The sequence below is a fragment of the Eleutherodactylus coqui genome, chromosome 3, assembly GCF_035609145.1.
Source record: "Eleutherodactylus coqui strain aEleCoq1 chromosome 3, aEleCoq1.hap1, whole genome shotgun sequence".
NCBI lineage: Eukaryota > Metazoa > Chordata > Amphibia > Anura > Eleutherodactylidae > Eleutherodactylus > Eleutherodactylus coqui.
Genome location: NC_089839.1, coordinates 184,473,102 through 184,492,990, shown reverse-complemented (window position 1 = coordinate 184,492,990; position 19,889 = coordinate 184,473,102). Strand labels below are relative to the sequence as shown.

At 44.5% G+C, this 19,889-nt stretch overlaps 1 protein-coding gene across 7 annotated transcripts in view; it reads left to right on the top strand.

Annotated features, from left to right (window-relative positions):
• The window catches only part of CADPS (calcium dependent secretion activator), a 483,917-nt gene that overhangs the window by 239,587 nt on the left and 224,441 nt on the right, over positions 1–19,889 (top strand). For all 7 annotated transcript variants that reach the window (XM_066596628.1, XM_066596625.1, XM_066596629.1 and 4 more), the window contains exons 7-8: positions 12,686–12,797; positions 15,296–15,435. In XM_066596628.1, coding sequence (XP_066452725.1) covers positions 12,686–12,797; positions 15,296–15,435 — 252 coding nt within the window. The remainder of the gene's footprint in view (positions 1–12,685; positions 12,798–15,295; positions 15,436–19,889) is intronic.

The window sequence follows — 19,889 nt, the reverse complement described above, 5'->3', positions numbered from 1 at the left end:
CTGCGCCCCTCATGGATGCAATGTGTGAGGGGAGCTGAAACGCTAACGTTTTTCACTTTTTATTTACTTACATGTGATCAACGCTATCCACTGGATAGCGCAAGTCATATGACAGCTCCAAGTTGAAGGCTACTTCCTTCAGCCATCAGCATGGAGCTGTCACTTCCACAGCCCATGGGGCTTTAACCCTTTGCAATCCAATTTTGGATTCAGGGTTTCCTAGGGGTTTTTCTCTTTCTGCCATTATACAATGGTGCCATCTGCTGGCTAGAGCCAGGACTGCAGTATGTGACATGCTAGAGAGGCCCCTGACAACAGAGTGGCCAGTAATCTACAGTAAGAATACCCTGCCGGACGTCTTCCGACATTGGAGCTGTACAACCTTCAATCAGAATGTCTTTAGACGTCAGACAGTGGATTGAAAAGGGTTAATTGACAGAGGAAGCATGTTTTTACATCCCTGAGGATTAAAGCCCACTTAGCTAGGACGTAAAAACACTATGGGGCCGTCACTAAGGGGTTAAGGAAAAGAATCAGCTATTTCCTCCAAGTGGGCTGTATAGGAGCCATCATGGCAGCTAGAGTTCACGCACCAATTCAGGGAAAACTGAAAACTAGATATACCGTCTGCAGGAGGGAAAACTGCAAAACAATGCCGTATACAAGCCATGAAATACCACATATAGTGTTATTTCTCAGCCAATTGAAAGGGTAAAATCTGCTGTGGATCCATGTCAAAATCTACAGCAAATAGTGCAGATTCTGGTGAGGATCCACACCAAAATGCGCAGCAGAAAATGTGCAGCAGATTTTGATGCAGATCTGCACCAAATTCCATCACATATGAATGTACTTTATTAGAGATGTTTTATTTAATAGAAGGGATTCCCCTAATCCTGACCCTCATCTATAAACCAGAAAGAAGAGATTTTACAAAGGCATCTTTCTTGCACAGGAGAACCAAACATTCCTGTGCATTACACAGGCAGCCCTATTGATTTCAATGGGAAGCATGCAATGCATCATTTCTCCTGTGGTGGTGCTGCAGGGAAAATGAACACTTGCTGCCACAAATTAGAGTTCACCATTGGGATTACCCTATGATCAATTTATCAGGAGGAGACCTTTGTAACACAAAGGGATTGTCCATTGTCAAAACTGTTAAATCTCCAATTTATTCTAATTTAACCCTTGAGATCCATGAAATAGGAAGATACAGTTAAGAGGCGAGACTATTTTTTGATAAACGATCTCTTAAATAATAGAGTTCTTGCAATCATGGCTCATAATGACCCCAGCAGGAAATTATTGTTAAAAGAAATCTGCATAGGAGCATTTAATTCCTTAAAGCTCCGCCATATGGGAGAACAATTAGGAGCTAAGAAAAGACAAATTACATGCTGTTAATTGCTGTCGCCATCGGTTTCTTGTTGGCATCATCATCTTGTAGGGGAGAGGTGACTTAAGAGATTTATGAACAGAGCACAGCAATCTCTTTGGTCACAAGGCCGCGCTGATTTAATGAGGTCGTGTGCTGTACGGACTGAGACCAACACTCTCTGAATACAAAGTAATTCATCGATCAATACATACTCCTGGCTCAAAACACTCATCGAAGCATGAAAAACTTTGTAATACTTTTATGTGAAAATGGGTCCCCTGTGTAAGAAACATAATAAATAGATGATACTCGCCTCTCCTTGCAGGTCCCCTGCCAGTGGCTCTGGTTGTGCCTCATTGTGTATTTTTTACAGGCTGCAGTGACGTCCTGTAAACCTGCTGCTGCAGCCAGTGATACAGCTCTGTCATTGGCTGAAACAACTTGTTTATAGGATGGCACAACCTGTAAGACTTTCTACACATATTGCAAAATCACTGCAGAAATTCCATAGGGGCCGAATTCGCTCCTAAATGGTAAAGATTTGGCTGCAGATTTCAACTCTTGTATTTCAAGGGTTGAATTTTGCAACAGAAATCTGCAGCATAAATAAAATATTCTGTGGATTTACAATCCGCAGCGTTTTTCAAAAACGCTGCAGATTCGTTGGAGAAAATTTGCAGACTATATAAGGGCTCCCACCCACTGGCGATATTTTCTTTCTTGCGTTGCGAGAGCACGAGAAAACTCTTGCATCGCAGCGCAAGAAAGAGGCCGGTATAGAACCGGCATATCGCAAGTGGTTTCAATGGGGCCAGCGACAGCAGCGCTAGCCCCATTGAAAGCATAGGGAGAATGCCGCGGACTTCTGCCACAGCTGTGACAACTGTGACAGCTGTTGCAGGAGTTCCCTTCATCCCTGCGGGGACCGCGGGGATGAAGGAATCCTCTGCCACAGCTGTCACAGCTGTGGCAGAAGTCCGCGGCATTCTAGCCCATTGCTTTCAATGGGATCGGCATTGAAAGCACTGCTTTCTGCCAAGCCCCGCAGAATGATTATCGGGGAAGGGCTTGAAATATAAGCCCTTCCCCAATAATCATCAATAAGTGGTAAAAAAATGTTAAAAATTATTACTCACCTCTCCTGCGCTCAGCCGCGTCCTCCTGCTGGCTCCCCGACACTGCTATTAAACTCTTTCAGCAGTCGTGGATTTAAAAATCCCTGCCTCCTGAAAGGGCTGTGCAGATTGGCTGAGGGCTCAGCCAATAGCAGCTACTGCTTAGCTATTGGCTGAGCGCTCAGCCAATAGCAGTTACTGCTTAGCTATTGGCTGAGCGCTCAGCCAATCACCCATAGCCCTTAGCTATTCATTCAAGGGGATGAAGGAAACTCCTGCCACTCCTGCCACAGCTGTCACAGCTGTCACAGCTGTGGCAGAAGTTCCCGGCATTCTCCATCTCTTGTCAATGGGGCTAGCGCTGCTGCCGCTGGCCCCATTGAAGAGACTGGCGATATGTCGGCGTGATGCCGATATCCCGGCGTCATGCTGATTTTCTTCTCACACTGCGATGCGAGACTTTAACTTTAGTCTCACATCTCAGTGGAGAAAATATCGCCAGTGGGTGGGAGCCCTAAAAGAAACAAAAAACTAATGTGAGACGGCGCTCCACCCACTATAATATGATATTGGTGTAGTAAATATACACATGGGACTTACCCGGTGTAGGTGGGTGGGCCTGGTGTAGGACCTCCCACCAAACACCTCCACGTCCTGGTAGGCGTTGTATATATTACTGGAAAACTTGATCCAAGTTTCCTAGAACTCCTCTCTCCAGTCCGGAAAATGAGATAAAGCACAAGGAGCAAGCAGGGATCTGTCGCACCACTGGGTAGTGATGCGACTGTACATAAAAGAATATGAGAAAAAAGAAAAAAGATCCAGCGCTCCAGAGAGACCTTTCTGAATCAATTAATCAAAGGCTCCTTAAATATCCAAAATATAAATACTTTTATTGAAAATATGTCCAAATATGTCCGACGCGTTTCGTCGCCTAACAGCGACTTTTTCAAGTGACATATACAACTATTACTAACCTTATATAGTATCTTAGAACAAGCCTTACCTATGTGGCACCTGCCGTTTGTTCCAAAATCAATAACCCGAGTCGCTGAGTCTTCCAGGTTAGTTCTCCACACTGTTGGTAATTGAGTGTGGAGAACTAACCCGGAAGAAGTGTGTATGAACCGGAAGTTCCCCGCAAGCCCTCCCGTGCGCCGGAAGTCATGATACGGCGACTCGGGTTATTGATTTTGGAACAAACGGCAGGAGCCCTAAAAGAGGTTTTTGAAATCTCTTTCATATACCTTGTACTGTAAACATTACAGAATTTCCTTTGTGGGCAGGGCAAGCAGGACTCACAGGCTTTCTTTATGTGGGTGAGGGATGCAGGACTCACAGGCTTTCTCTATGTGGGCAGGGGAAGCAGGACCCACAGTCTATCTCTATGTGGGTGGGGGGAGCAGGACTCACAGGCTTTCTCTATGTAGGTGGGAGAAGCAGGACTTACAGGCTTTTTCTGTGTGGGTGGGAGAAGCCGAAGCAGGACTCTTAGGCTTTCTCTATGTGAGCAGGGAAGCAGGACTCACAGGCTTTCTCTATGTGGACTGGAGAAGCAGTACCCACAGGCTTTCTCTGTGTGGGCAGGGGAAGCAGGACTCACAGGCTTGTGCTGTGTGATTGGGGAAGCAGGACTCACAGGCTTTCTCTATGTGGGTGAGGGAAGCAGGACTCACAGGCTTTCTCTATGTGATTGGAAGAAGCAGGACTCACAGGATTTCGCTATGTGATTGGGAGAAGCAGGACTCACAGACTTTCTATGTGGTCAGGGGAAACTGGGCTCTCAGGCTTTCTCTACGTGAGCGAGGAAAGCATGATTCTCAGGCGTCTCTATGTGGGCTGGGGAAGCAGGACTCACAGGCTTGCTCTGTGTGGTTGGGGAAAGTAGGACTTACAGGCTCTCTCTATGTAGGTGAGGGAGCAGGACTCACAGGCTTTTTCAATGTGGGTGAGGGAAGCAGGACTCACAGTCTTTCTCTATGTGGGTGGGGGGAGCAGGATTCACAGGCTTTCTTTATGTGGGCAGGGGAAGCAGGACTCACAGGCTTTCTCTATGTGGGTGGGGGGAGCAGGATTCACAGACTTTCTCTATATAGGTGGGAGAAGCAGAAGCAGGACTTTTAGGCTTTCTCTATGTGAGCAGGGGAGCAGAATTCACAGGCTTTCTCTATGTGGGCAGGGGAAGCAGGACTCACAGGCTTTCTCTATGTAAGTGGGTGAAGCAAGACTCACAGGCTTTCTTTGTGTGGGTAGGGAAAGCAGGACGCACAGGCTTTCTCTGTGTGACTGGGAGAAGCAGGATTCACAGGCTTTCACTATGTGATTGGGAGAAGCAGGACTCACAGGCTTTCTATGTGGGCTGGGGAAGCAGGACTCACAGGCTTCCTCTATGTGGGCTGGGGAAGCAGGACTTACAGGTTTTCTCTATTTGGGTGGGGGAAGCAGGACTCACAGGCTTTCTATATATGGGTGGGAGAAGCAGGACTCACAGGCTTTCTTTGTGTGGGCAGGGAAAGCAGGACTCACAGGCTTTCTCTGTGTGACTGGGAGAAGCAGGATTCACAGGCGTTCACTATGTGATTGGGAGAAGCAGGACTCACAGGCTTTCTATGTGGGCAGGGGAAGCAGGACTCACAGGCATTCTCTATGTGGACTGGGGAAGCAGGACTTACAGGTTTTTTCTATTTGGGTGGGGGAAGCAGGACTCACAGGCTTTCTCTATGTGAGTGGGGGAAGGAGGACTCACAGGCTTTCTATATGTGAGCGAGGAAAGCATGATTGTCAGGCTTTTCTATGTGGCCAGGCGAAGCAGGACTCACAGGCTTTCTCTATGTGGGCTGGGGAAAGCAGAACTCACAGGCTTTCTCTATGTGGGCTGGGGAAGCAGGACTCACAGGCTTCAGTGTGGTTGGGGAAAGCAGGACTCACAGGCTTTCTCTATGTGGGTGAGAGAAGCAGAACTCACAGGCTTTCCCTATGTAGGTGGGAGAAGCAGGACTCACAGGTTTCCTCTATGTAAGCAGGGAAGCAGAATTGATAGGCTTTCTCTATATGGGCAGGCGAAGCAGGACTCACAGCTTTTCTCTATGTGGGCAGGTAAAGCAGGTCTTACAAGTTTTCTTTATGTGGATGGGGGAAGCAGGACTCACAGGCGTTCTCTATGTGGGCTAGGGAAGCAGGATTAACAGGCTTTCTATATATGGGTGGGAGAAGCAGGACTCCCAGGCATTCTTTATATGGTAGGAGGAAGAAGGACTCCCAGGCATTATTTATATGGTAGGAGGAAGAAGGACTCCCAGGCTTTCTCTATGTGAGCATTGGAAGGAGGACTCACAGGCTCTCTATATGTGAGTTGGGGAAGCAGGACTCAGAGGCTTTCTATATGTGAGTTGGGGAAGCAGGACTCTCAGGCTTTCTCTATGTGAGCGAAGAAAGCATGATCCTCAGGCTTTCTCTTTGTGGGCTGGTGAAGCAGGACCCACAGGCTTTCTGTATGTGGGCTGGGTAAGCAGGACTCACAGGCTTGCTCTGTGTGGTTGGGGGAAGCAGGACTCACAGGCTTTCTCTATGTGGATGGGGGAAGCAGGATTCACAGGCTTTCTCTATATGGGCAGGGGAAGCGGGACTCACAGGCTTTCTCTATGCAGCTGGGAGAAGCAGGACTCAAAGGTTTTCTCCATGTGAGTGGGAGAAGCAGAAGCAGGACTCACAGGCTTTCTCTATGTGGACAGGGGAAGCAGGACTCATAGGCCTCTCTATGTGGGTGGGGGGAGCAAGACTCACAGGCTTTCTCTATGTGGGCAGGGGAAGCAGGACTCACCGGCTTTCTCTATGTGGGCAGGGAAAGCAGGACTCACAGGCTTTCTCTATGTGATGCGTTGCTGATTTTCACCACTTTTAGGTCACTTTCACACGACTGAGAAAATCGTGCTGGAATTGTGCTTTGCGAGACGCACAAATCTCGCACGCATTTGATCCCCATTCTTTTGAATGGGGTCATATACATGAGCTATCTTTTCTCCCGCATCGTGGTACAGAGAAAAAGATCAGGACATGTCCTATCTTTGGGTGCTCCCTCGAAATGCATGGCCCATTGTTTTCAATGGGGCCGGAAAACACATCACACTGTGTACGATGTGTATGCAAGCACAATGCAAGGTGTCCCATTGAAAACAATGGTAAACAATTGCTGATCGTCTGGCGTGACTGAAATCTGCACCGGAGGATCGCAACTGTAGTGCATTTTTGACACAAAAACGTGTCTCATCCATGGAGACATGTGTGAAACTAGCCTTAGGCTAAACAGACAAGTGTGAGTAGGGCCAATTGATTGCAGTGCATTCAGTCTAAGTTCTTTTTTTTTCTGACCGCAAAAAAATAGGAGTCTGCCCTATCTTGTGCACTAAAGAGCCTCATAGAGGTCTATGGGAGGTACGCAAACACGCAACATCTGCATGCATGGGTATGTGCTAAACACTGCGCATACTCACAATCACTGGCACTGTGTTACACTAATTAGCCATTTAAATCGGGGTGGGGTGATTCCTGCACCTGTGTGAACAAGCGATGCCTGCGCAAATGCGCTCAGTATCTGCGTAGGCATGAACGCAAAGTACACTTGTTCTCTGCACCAAAAAATTATGTATTGTGAAACACGCTCGTCTGTCGAAGCCGTAAAGCCTTCCACGTAGAGCTGAATCAAACATTTATCTTGGGCGCATGTTGTTTGTGCACTGGGATAGCACTACAAACTAGAGATACCATGATGAACTGTGCCAAATAACAAACTCAGCTCTGCTACATCTGCATAGGCGCATTTGTTTTTTCCGCTTCTTGAATTCTTGGAGGAATCATATTCCCCCAGCCTTCCTTAACTCCAAGATAACTTCTGCATTTCCAGGTCTTACTGTAAATGTTTGTGGTCTCTTATCTAATTAGTGCTTCCAATCTCCCCGCCGCCTCCTACAAATGTGATGTTTATCTCCGGCTCCGATTATTTAGGGTTTGGTCCCTCTGCGGCACTTTCTTCATCCTGTGAAAAATCCTGATGAAAATGATTGTTTGTTTTTTAGTTAGTAACATTTGTCGCTAACATATGGTCTGGGAACACTCGGCAAATATGAGGCTCCGACTAGCGAGCAGGAGCGACGGTTGGGAAGCAGATGCTGTCATGCAGAGACTAGAGGATTCTCCTTCGCTCTCTGCATAGAGTATCTATCACTTGCCTTGCAGAAGGAAAGGTGATATTAATTAGAGCGGATGAAACAATGCAACACTTATTTAGTCTTCTCTTTTGGGAAGGTATTTGCTGCTAAAACTGAAGTCCCAATTGCTCATATTATTAGTAGTGCCAGCAAGAATCAAACACGTTCCACTACCGGAATTTTCAGATAGAAGCTATGGGGAAAAAATATGGTTAGCACTGCTATACTCCAGCAATGGGGTCACGAGTTTAGATTTGATATGGGCAACTTAAGTTCCAAGAAAAAGTAAGTGAACCCTTTAGAATTACCTGGATTCCTTGCTAATGAAATCAATACAGGTCTTAGGTTAAATTACATTCTGTAAAGAATTTCTTTTGGTGAATCCCCCCCCCCCCCTATCCACACCAGAACAGCTGGGTGGATAAATACTGTGCCAGAACCAAGTTTTGTACATGATCACAGCATCAAAACCACTTTTGAAAATAAAACAGCACCAGAACCATGATCAGTACATCTATAAGGCACCAGAACAAAGCTCTGTACATAAATACAATACTAGAACCAAGCTCTGTATATAAATACAGCACCAGAACCAAGTTTAGTACAAAGATACAGCATCAGAACCAAGCTCTGTCCATAAATACAATACCAGAACAAGCTTCAATACATAAATATAGAACCAAACTCTGTACATAAATACAGCACCGGAACCAGGTACAGTATATCAATACAGCACCAGAACCAAGCTGTGTACATAGATGCAATACTAGAATCAAACTCTATACATAAATAGAGCAGCAGAACCAAGCTCAATACATAGATACAATTCTAAAACCAAGCTGATAACATAAAAACAGCCCTATAACGAAGCTCATAAATTAATGCAGTAGCATATTTAAATGATGGTGTGTGGAGGCACTGATAGGCCGACAGGTAGCTGGGTCCCCTCTTGGAGCTATCCAGGATCCTTTCCAGCATGGGCTTCAAATTAACTGCATGCCCTTGCCCTATAATATGCAGGTATTTATACTCAATGGGTGCTGTATACACCTGAAGACAGTGAGCTCCCTCTAGTGGCAGTTACAGTTTCATGACAATCAGACATGTTGGTTCAATGTTGTGCTTCTTAATACATTTGTCAGGTATAGGTTGGCACATAGTTTACTTAGATTTTGGATTGGGGCCCAGGAGCTTCAGGTTCCCTGTGGTTTTGTCAGTATCGTTCTGTCCTGTCGTCGTTATAGTTCTCTATCAGTGGGAACCCTTTCTTTCCATTTCCAGCTTTGATCACTGAACAAGACTGTAGTGCTTGTTACTTGAAGAAAGAACTGACAGTGCCGCTACCTGCTTGCTTCGGGCATCTTCATTTGTTATAAAGTTCACAGCTGCCATGCTGGGCGAGCTACGACTGCCTGCACTCATCTACTATTGATGAAATGCGTTAGCTGGCAGGCACCAGATGTTGAACTCCATCCAGCAGACTTTCCAGGAGGATACAGAGTAATGTGAAGCATAATCCTTCATTCCAACGCTCAGTTACAAGTATTTGTATGATGCTCTCTGGTTATGGACATGGATGCAAGGAGGAGAGAAGAAGCTGTGTAAGGTTAAACACAAGACGCCTTTGGTTTGACTGCAGCCATTTGCAGACCTATGGGCATCATATTGCTAAGAGCTTATTCACATAGGCTTATGCAATTTTGTTCCATGAAAAAAACGCACCACTTTCACTACATATTTGAGACTTTTTTTACACTCCCATAGACTTTCATGCGCAACTTTGGTCCATTTTACAGACCAAATTAAAACATGCTGAGGTTTGTTTTTTTTTTTAAATGCATGTTTAAATACGCTAGTTCAATTCAATGGGTTCATATTGAGTCAAAATACAGACTGAATACGGACAGATACCCCCATGTGAATGGCCCCTAAGGATGTATTCAGATGGTTGTTTCAGCATCCCACACCACAAGTTACGGTAAATTCTGCACCAAAATCTGATGGCTTCATGCAGATTTTGATGTGTAATGATATTAAATCAACCTGCAACTCCGCACGACATATCACAGCTAACCCTGCAGGTTTTGATGCAGAATTCCGTAGCGGCAAATTAAGCTCTGCCCCCGCGTGAAAATCCCTTTAGGGTATATTTATACAGACGATTTTTGATTGTGACTTCTGTGCATTGCAAGAAAAGAATCCATTATTTTCAATAGGATAATATACCCAAGAGCTTTTTTATCTAGCGGCAATAGTGCGAGATCACAGTATGTCCTGTTTTTGGGCAATTCTGTTCCAGAATCACCCATTTTTTCCTATGGTTGTATGAAAAAAATTGCATTAGACGTGCCGGATGATTTGCATGTGAGTGCAATGCCCTTTTTTCCATTATAAGTATTAGAACAACATTTTTTAGTGCGTGTGAAAAACGCTTTTGAAAATCACATGTACAGCAATGCGATGCGTTTTTCTTGCAAAACGCATTGCAATTGCAAAAAAAAAATTAAAGGTTTATGAGTGCAATATAAGAACTCCTGTCCATGGACGGATTTGCATTGCTGAGTACAGAGCGGGATTCCGTTTCCTGACTGCGCAGCAATTCAAGCCCCATAGCTTGCGATGTAAAAATGTGATTTCCTGCCCACGAGTGGAAATCGATTGTGATTTTCCGCTCGCGGAGAAGAAATCACAGCATGCCGCGGATTACTCACTCACGGCTTCCATTGAAGTCAAAATGGCCACAGGAGCAACGGCACAGCGTCCTCTGTACTACGCATGTGTGCCAGAGCGCAGGCCGGCACATCTGCAGCACAGAGAAAAGGTGCCAGACAGGTACACTAGGATCACCAGCCGAGCATCGGGTCTAACTCTGCTGCAGGAATCTTGCATGCAGTGTCCGACCTGCCCATGGACAGGAGTCTTAAGACAGATTTTCTTGGACTGATATCACACTCGCATGTGTAAATACAGTCTAAGGCCTTGTTCACACAAGTGTATATCTGCCGCCGTTTTCATTGCCGGACGATATATGCTACCATCTGAGCTGTCTTCCTCCTTCCCACCCCTCACCGACTCCCCTTCTCTCTCCTCCCCTCTGGCTGTTTGCAAGAAGAGTTGGTGGGACAGGGCGGAGCTAAGCTCCGCACCGCCCTCTCCCATTGCTGACTGCGGAGTAGGGACAGGGAGGGGGCAGGAGCTTAGCTACACCCCCGTTCCGTCCCCTCCCATTGCAAACAGTCGGAGGGGAGGAAAGAGGAGGTGAGCTGGCGAGGGGGAGGGAAGGGGGAAGACAGCTCAGATGGTAGCGTATATCGGCCGGTCGTGAAAACGGAAGTGGATATACACTCCTGTGAATAAGCCCTAAGACAGCAATGGCGCTGGAACTGATCATCTGTTGTTACAGCCCATCTGTGCTAAGGAATGGCGAGTTGTGTGTTCAGCCATGTTAGCTGGAGCACCAGAATTGTATTTGATTGTAGTATACTTGACTGTGTACCACCTGGTCATCAGAACGATTCTTGACATCCTCCTCTAATCACTATTGTCGGCAAGTTATTTCCATCCATGGGATCCACTTTTGCTGAACTTTTTCCCTCTATCACACCATTTTTGGTATACTTTCCACACCGCTGCACAAGAGAACACACATAGTTTGCAGTGAAATCCTGGCCGCCACTAGCCTATCATCAATGACCATCCCTCTTTGGAAGCCACTCTATTCTAATGTGGATTTCCACTGAAACTGATACCTAGAAAACTTTTCACTTTATTTTATTCTGCACTCTGGGGTCACAGGAATACACTACAGCGGGAAAGCAAAAGTGTTAGTTGTACTATGTTACCACGGGGATCACGTGACCGCTAAGTGCCCTCGGTCACAGCAGAGCTGCGAGGTCCTAGCAGACCCAGATCAGCTCTGCCAGTGTCTATAGTCAGCACTAGGGGGATGTTTTCCCCTGTAACTGGGGCTTCTATCGGTGCTTCTGCTATGGATGCCCCAGTTACAGTGGAAAAGTGTGAAATAAAATTAAAAAAAAGACAATGTGAATGATACCCAGGGGTCTTATATGACGTCACGGGGGACACAGATTTAAAAAAAAATAGTTGCAAAAGTAAGTAAACAAAATAACATCCTAAAATAAAAATATATACATAAAAAAGAAAATGACCTACCGCCGACCCGAAACAAAACCGTCACCATATGCGCCCTGTAATCCAAGCTTACACAAATTATTTATCAAAACGTTTGAAACAAATTGAGGAAACCATTCCCATACATTATTTTAGAGTAAATATACTAATTAAAAAATAAACAACTACAAAATAAAAAATTATTAGCTTCCAAAAAAAACCTCTAATAAACAAAAAAAAATTAAAAAAATAAAACAGTGAAAAAAAGATATTAAAAACTAGACCTAGATGTCACGAGAAAAAAAACGCAACAAAGATAATTTTGGTAACTGAAGAGAAAAAAACAATAGGGCAGTAAAACCACCACATAGATAAAATCCCTAAAAAGTGTCTGGTCCTTTTAGAATTTAAACACCCTGGTCCTTAAGGGGTTAATGTAGTCTTGATATCAGTGCCTACACATACAGCTCATAGCCCCCCCCCCCCCCCCCAATCTACATACATTTGGCTTAGCATCCCAAACAGAAAACTGTTATTACACCACAGATCGTTCTCTGGGACATAAATAGAATTTTGAATACCTCAAAGTGTCTTGGTAAGAGATGGATTTAATAAAACAAGTTGTATTACTGCTGATCTGCAACATCTTGCACCTACGAGATCTTAGCACTGAGCCACCATAGCAGACATCTGTCTCACATTAACTAGAGAGACAATTAACACATTTCTTCTCACTGAGTTGTAGCACATTTTTGTGCTACATTGTCATTTTAGATTTAACCCATTCTTTGACCTCCTTACTCATCATGTAATTGGATTGTGATTGATATTTGTTTCCGTTTATTCTCTTCCAGTTGGGGCACACAGGGGGATTTCAGTACTACACATGCCCTGCCTGCCGTCAAGGTCAAGCTGTTTACCGAAAGCACCGGGGTTCTTGCACTAGAAGATAAAGAACTTGGACGGGTAAGAGCTGGCGCAACACCTCTTGATACCAGTCTAACGTTTGTCGCCATGTATAGGTGCTTTCATGTGGAACCATTATCAGGCAAAAAAAAAAATCGTTAGATCGTTCGAATTTGAATGATAATTGTTCCGCGTAAGCACTGCTGCCGATTGAGCGATGAACCGTCATTTTTTTGCTTATTGTTCATCGCTCCTTTCATGGAAAAATGAAAATCATGTTTGGCTTATTCGATTATTGTTCGGTTTAAGCACCAACGAACGATTCTGTTAAAACAAAAAAAAGATGTATCTTTGTTTAAACTGATTGTCCGAGCAAACAAGCTAACTGTGACATCATTTGCTGCGCCAAATAATTATTTCTACGTCTCAAATTACCCTATGAAAAAAATAATCCTTGACTGGTCTGTGAACCGGTGATGGCAGAAGACGATCAGGAGGTCCCTGTAGTCCATCCAAAGTTCTAGCTAGGGGTTCAGCATGCGGAAATGAGGGCATTCAGTGTGGGCAGCAACCCAGGTATGGCATGTTTAGCACTTCAGAGGTACGTCCTAATCATAGTGGCTATTTAAAAACCAATATTCCCACCATGCAGTGACCGTATAACGGTAGATACCAATTCTACACAGACATTTGACAGACTATATAAGTGATTACAGTACATTAAAATCCAGTGACTCACATGTGACATCCATTCTGACTGGAGTTGTTCACTTTTCCCGTCTCTTCCATTGAACCCAGACTGCCATGATGTCTTCTTCCAGCCACAACTTGTCTGTTCAATGTTGGTAACATAGACATCTTTGGCTCCTCACTTTTCCAGCACCCTTCTTACCTTTTTCCAAATTACACAAACTGTTCATCCCCAATCCTGTACCTTTTGCTACCCCACCTATCCCTATTACTGTATCTACTATGTAGGCCGATGACTCCAAATACTGTACTTCAGAATAAATGTTGGCATTAAGTATAATTACCCCTAAAAAATAGGGTCGCACAGACAGCACCCATGAAAACAATGGTACCAGATAGTGCCCCATGTTATGCCCCAGACATAGTAGTGTACCGCACAGTAAAGGTGCCATCTTTTGTACTCCAAACAGTAATAGTGTTATCTTGTGTGGTATCTCAAAAGATGAGTAATAGTGATTTTCTCAGTGTCCCCCATGCACAGTAATAATGCCCCATTTTGTCCTTTAGGAAGTACTAATGCTACCTTGAAAGTAATCATGCCTCCTGACTGCCCCTTGAGAAGTATGAATGCCTTTTTAGTCCCTCCTTAAACAGTAATAATACCCCCCAATGTGCCCCCTTAAATAGTAATAATATCCCCTAATGTGCCCCTTTAAACAGTAATAATGCCCCCTAATGTGCCTCCTTAAACAATAATAATGCCCCCTAATGTGCCACTTTAAACAGTAATAATTCCCCTTAAAGTGCCACCTTAAACAGTAATAATGCCCCCTAATGTGTCTCCTTAAACAATAATAATGCCCCCTAATGTGCCACTTTAAACAGTAATAATTCCCCTTAAAGTGCCACCTTAAACAGTAATAATGCCCCCTAATGTGCCTCCTTAAACAATAATAATGCCCCTTTAAGTGCCATCTTAAACAGTTATAATGCCCCCCTAATGAGCCCCCTTAAACAGTAATAATGACTCTTAAAGTGCTCCTCTTAAATAATAGTAATGCCTCCTGAAGTGCCCCCAAACAGTAACTTGTGTCATAAGCACAGTTCTCTTCTGGCTCATAGCAAGTGGTGAGATGCAGTGATCTCAGCGTTCAGACAGACAATGATACATCAGGAGCACATGGCTCCCTGCTCTACAACAGGTTTCAACTGAAATGTGGACACAGATACAGTTGAGTGTAGGTTTTGCCCAGGGAGCTGGGGCACCAGTTTGGCCTCACCATTTAAGTAGGCCTTGGTTTACCGCCCTTTTCCCCAACTAGCTATACAGTACCTCTGAGTCCACCCCTTTCTTCTCTGTAGTTTCAATTTTTGCCTTAGAACTTCTTTTGTCAGATTCACACTTCTTGAAACTCACGTTAGTGGCCAAAGAAGTTTTCAGTGTCTGTCCATATGCCCTATTGTAAAAATGGGGTGTCATATAGGGTGCTTCCATGCTTGGAATCTTCCTGTGTTAGCCTAAGTCAGAGACACACTAAAATGCATTCTACTCCAAATAAGTTGGTGAGAATGAAGCAAATTCCACCAGATTTCTTAAAACACTGCATATGGTATAATTTGGTGCAAATCCCTAGGCATGTTGTACATGTACACCACTGATTTGGGGCAAACAAATGCACATTATTTGCACGTCATTCTTTTAAACTGTACATTTTTTCTTAGCTCTGCTCCTTTATGGAGATGCTTTTCAAGCTTGATGTAAAAAGTGTGAAAAACAATGAATTTGGTTGCAATAGAATTCTGGCACATGTTTATTTCACCCAATGATCCTCCATTGTATTTCTCTTTTATACCGATGTATCTTAAAGGTTGTACTACATCCAACACCCAACAGTCCCAAACAGTCGGAGTTGCATAAAATGACAGTGTCCAAAAATTGTCCAGATCATGACTTGAAGATCAAATTAGCAGTCCGAATGGATAAACCACAGAACATGAAGCATTGTGGGTAAGTAGCACAGTAATAACACAATCACTACTTAAAAAGGTTGTGCCGGATATAGGTAAAAAGCACAGCGCTGCTCTTGTCTAGGGTCTGTTTATGGTATGGCAGCTCAGACTCATGCAATGTCATATTGTGTGGTCTGTGCTCTAGGGGGGCTTTTTAGTTTTATGTAAAGAAAGCTTAAAGGGATTATCTCAAAATATAAATGTATTCCTTAAGCACAAGATAGGAAAAAGAGGATTGGTTTGGGCCCCACTGATCATGATAGTCCCATGTCACCCCCATACAAATGGAGTAGCGGTCAAGCACATAGGACTGCCAGAGATAGGTAAGTACAGCACTCAGCAGCTCCACACAGATGAATGGAGGGGAAGCATGCATGCTGCTCCAATCACATGTAGAGAGACAGGATCCACTTTATCATGATTGGTCGGGTTCAACGTGATTGGCCTTCACTGATCAGACACTTCTTCCCTATCCTCTGATGAGAATATATCTTGGGACAGCCCCTTTAGAGTTGTTTACCGACTAAATACATTTATCACATATCCACAGCTGAGGATCGGACCTTTGGGAACACCAGCAAGAATGAGAACAGCGGTTCCTGAGTCCACCGAGTGAATGAAGCAGTAGTGTGTGTGACAGCTCCATTCACTGTCTATGGAGATAGCTGAGCACAGCACTAGCTCCATCAGTCTCATACGCACCATCACTCCAATCACTCGGGAATCTCAGTGACTCAGGGCTTCTGGAACTTCATCAATGTTGTTGTCCCCGACAACCCCTTTAATGGGTTAGTGAACTTAACAAAACAAGTGACAACCATTGAGCTTGCTTCCGGTACTGTATTTATGTACCATGATTGGTCCTAGTGCTATACTTATGTTATGAGCTTGGTTCTGGTGCTGTATTTTTGTACCAAGCTCGGTACTAGTGATGTACTTATGTTACGAGATTGGTTCTGGTGCTGTATTTTTGTACCAAGCTTGATTCTAGTGCTGTACTCATGTTATGAGCTTGGTCCTGGTGCCGTACTTATGTACCAATCTTGGTTCTGGTACTGCACTTATGTTATGAGCATGGTTCTGATTCTGTATTTATGGTATGAATTTGGTTGTGCGGCTATAACCTCGAAACATATATATATATATATATATATATTTATATTTATATTTATTTATTTATATATTGGTCTTAATCAATAAATACAGAAGTTTAGCAATATACAATCTCATGTAATTATAAAACACTTGGAGATCGCGCCACACCCCCCCCAAAAAAATATTGTCCTTGTCTATATGAAAATAATATAAACAAGTGTTATTTTTATTTTAGTCATACCTAACACTGATATGCACTGATAACACTGTATGCTTATTGCAGTAAAAGTCCTTTAATTCTGCATCAATAAAACCAGACCCATGTCAGATTACAAAATATTCTGTACTCTGAATCATAAGACCATATAGAAAAATATATGATACCTATTATTAATCAGGCACATAATGTTCAGTACTTAGGTTAGATGGTACTATGTTTCACTGATAGGCAACCTGCCTGTATTCTGCTTACGCAGAAAGCAGCAAGATAGCAGCATACCCTCACCAGGACAACTCAGTGAATAAATGCTATACTAGAACCAAGCTCATAACATAAATACAGCCTAGGAACCATGCCCATAACATAAATACCGCACCAGAACCAAGGAGGGGTGGGGGATGTGATTGCCCCCAGTCTACAGCTGCCTGGTGCCCCCCTACAAGCAGGTGGCTGGTGCCCTGTGCGACCACATGGGTCGCACATAGGTAAAGCCGGCTATGCAGGTATACAATCTGGATAGTGTCTTGCACATAACTGCAATATAATTTTGCAAGATCACAACTAGAAGACTGAGAAGAGCTACAGAGGGGCTGTGATAGGATAAAGTCAGCGGAGCTGGCTGCATAGCTCTCTCAATTTTTTTTAAACTCTACTCTGTTCGACCATGTGGGCCCTTCTTAGGTCCACTTCCTGGTCCTTTCAGTGTGTCAAGTGGCCAGTCCCCAATAATCACTATCAACAGGTGATATCAGACTTGATTGACAATCTGATGTCATCCATTGAGAGCAGGGGCGTAACTATGGAGGGTGCAGGGGATGCGGTTGCACCCGGGCCCAGGAGCTTTAGGGGGCCCATAGGGCCTCTCTTCTCCATATAGGGAGCCCAGTACTGTGAATAAAGCATTATAGTTGGGGGCCTTGTTACAGTTTTTGCATTGGGGCCCAGAAGCTTCAAGTTATGCCTCTGTGCAGCATGGTTTAGGTATGGGTACGGGTACAGATACAGATAGAGGGGGGGGGCTCAGCTCACCTTTTGCATCAGGGCTCCTGAGCCTTTAGTTACGCCCCTGATTGAGAGCGATCGGTAGGGACTGTCCACTTGACACATTAACAGAACCGGAAGCCGAACCTATAAGAGTCTGTCAAGAGAACAGAGATGAGTATGGAAAAAAATAGGGATAGAGTCATTGGGGCTGTGGCTGCAGAGTTATGTAGCCAGCCCTCTGACTATCCCCTGTCCGGTCTTCTTTACGCAATTAGCAAATCCCTTGTATAAGGCCTTATGTCCACTTGCATGTACGGATTCCACTGCTGCATCCCGCAGTGGTATCCTTGCGTGCCCGCAGCCATGGAGAGGAAGAGAATGTTTCTTACCTCTCCGGGTCCAGCACAGATCTCTTCGAAGCCGGCCGGATCTTCTTTCTTCAGCACAGCAGATGTGTTCGGGAGCGTCAGGCGACATGCATGCGCGGTGCTCACTTCTTTGTTTTTGAATACCCTGCTTTCCCGCAGATCCGCGGCACCTCCATAGTGACAGCTGTGGGTATGCCGCGGCGGGGACGGCTTCTATTGACTTCAATAGAAACAGTTGCTGCGGGACTCGCAGGAAAATCAAGCATGCTGCGATTTCTTGCCGTGCGTGCAACCCGCCAGGAAAAAAATCACATCCGCATGCTTTTACTTACCGTGCGGATGCTAATGCATCCCTATGGGCGGCAAGACGTGCAGTTCTCCCGCGCAGAAGACATGCACGGATTTGATAATTAAAATTCACACGTGGACACTGGGCCTTAAGGCCCATTTAGACACAATGATTATTGCTCAAAATTCGCTCTAAAGCCGTCTTTTGAGCGATAATCGTTGTGTCTAACTACACTGACATCATGCGGTTTTCGTTAAGCCACCGCTCATCATTATCTTTCAGTATGCTGAAAGACAACGATGAGCCTTATCACGAATTCACAGTGGGATACAGCTAATACTATTGTTTCAGTTGTATCCCGCTCCCTGAACACAGGCAGGGTATGAAGAACACAGTTGTCCAGCTGTGTTCTCCATACCCCACTTTGAGCGCTTGGCTGTATAACAATCGGGGGCTCCGAGCAGAGAACAGCTGGATGCAGAAGTCACGCGGCCCCGCTTGTCTCCTGCATCCCCCGCTCGGAGCACAAGGTGATCGCTCAACGTTTGAGTGATCACCTTGTGCTGTAAATGAACACAACAATTATCGCTCAGAAGGCATCGTTCTAAATGGGCCTTTACTGTGTATACTTTTTCTCTCCTGGAAATGCTTAAAATCTGCTAATCCGGCAGATCCTATTTATATGAAATGAGAGGATGTTTACTGTACTTTTACAGAGTTCAGCTACAACTGGGCAACATGTTATGTTTCTACATTTTATGAGACCCCAGTGAAATGTGGATCGCATCCCATGTCATGCCCCCCTAGGAGAAGGCATTACCAGTATGTGATCTTTGAACGCTCCCATTATTATTACGAGACCCTGCAGACAAGTCATCCCTGAGACCAATGATCTGCGGTCTGTGCTGCATCAGTGATCGGAAGTGAAATTGTGCGGTCCATAGGCATCACCTTAGGAGGCCTGACCGCAGCGTATCCAAACAGATGGGACTTTGCCTCTTTTGTCCTCAACGTGAAATCAATCTGAAAACTGCAGAACAAAATGTGATATAGAAACAGCACAAAGCTCCGCGACAAACTTACCATCCTGCAATCATCCAAAACATTTATTCATTTCCATTATTTATGTCCTTCAAAAATAAAGAGAATTTTTACAGATAAAAAATGATAATAAATGTATCGAATTTCACCTGAAAATCGTCGCATAAAAGAACAATGATTTGTTTTTATAGGGTGTCATCATATGGTTCTTGAATGCTGCCGATTAGATGGCTTGAACGGACAGTGTGGTCTTAAAAAGACTCTGTCACCATCTTTCTGCATCCCTCACTGAGCGCACCATACGGGCGCCTTCACACTAGCGATAAAATCGCACGTTTTTCGTGCAATGCATCACACTGCTTGCAGTGATATGTCTGCTGTGTGTATCTGTGAAGTAGTTTTGGAGAAACTTCCATTTTATTAGTAGCACCCAGACACATAACTAGTCCTGCATA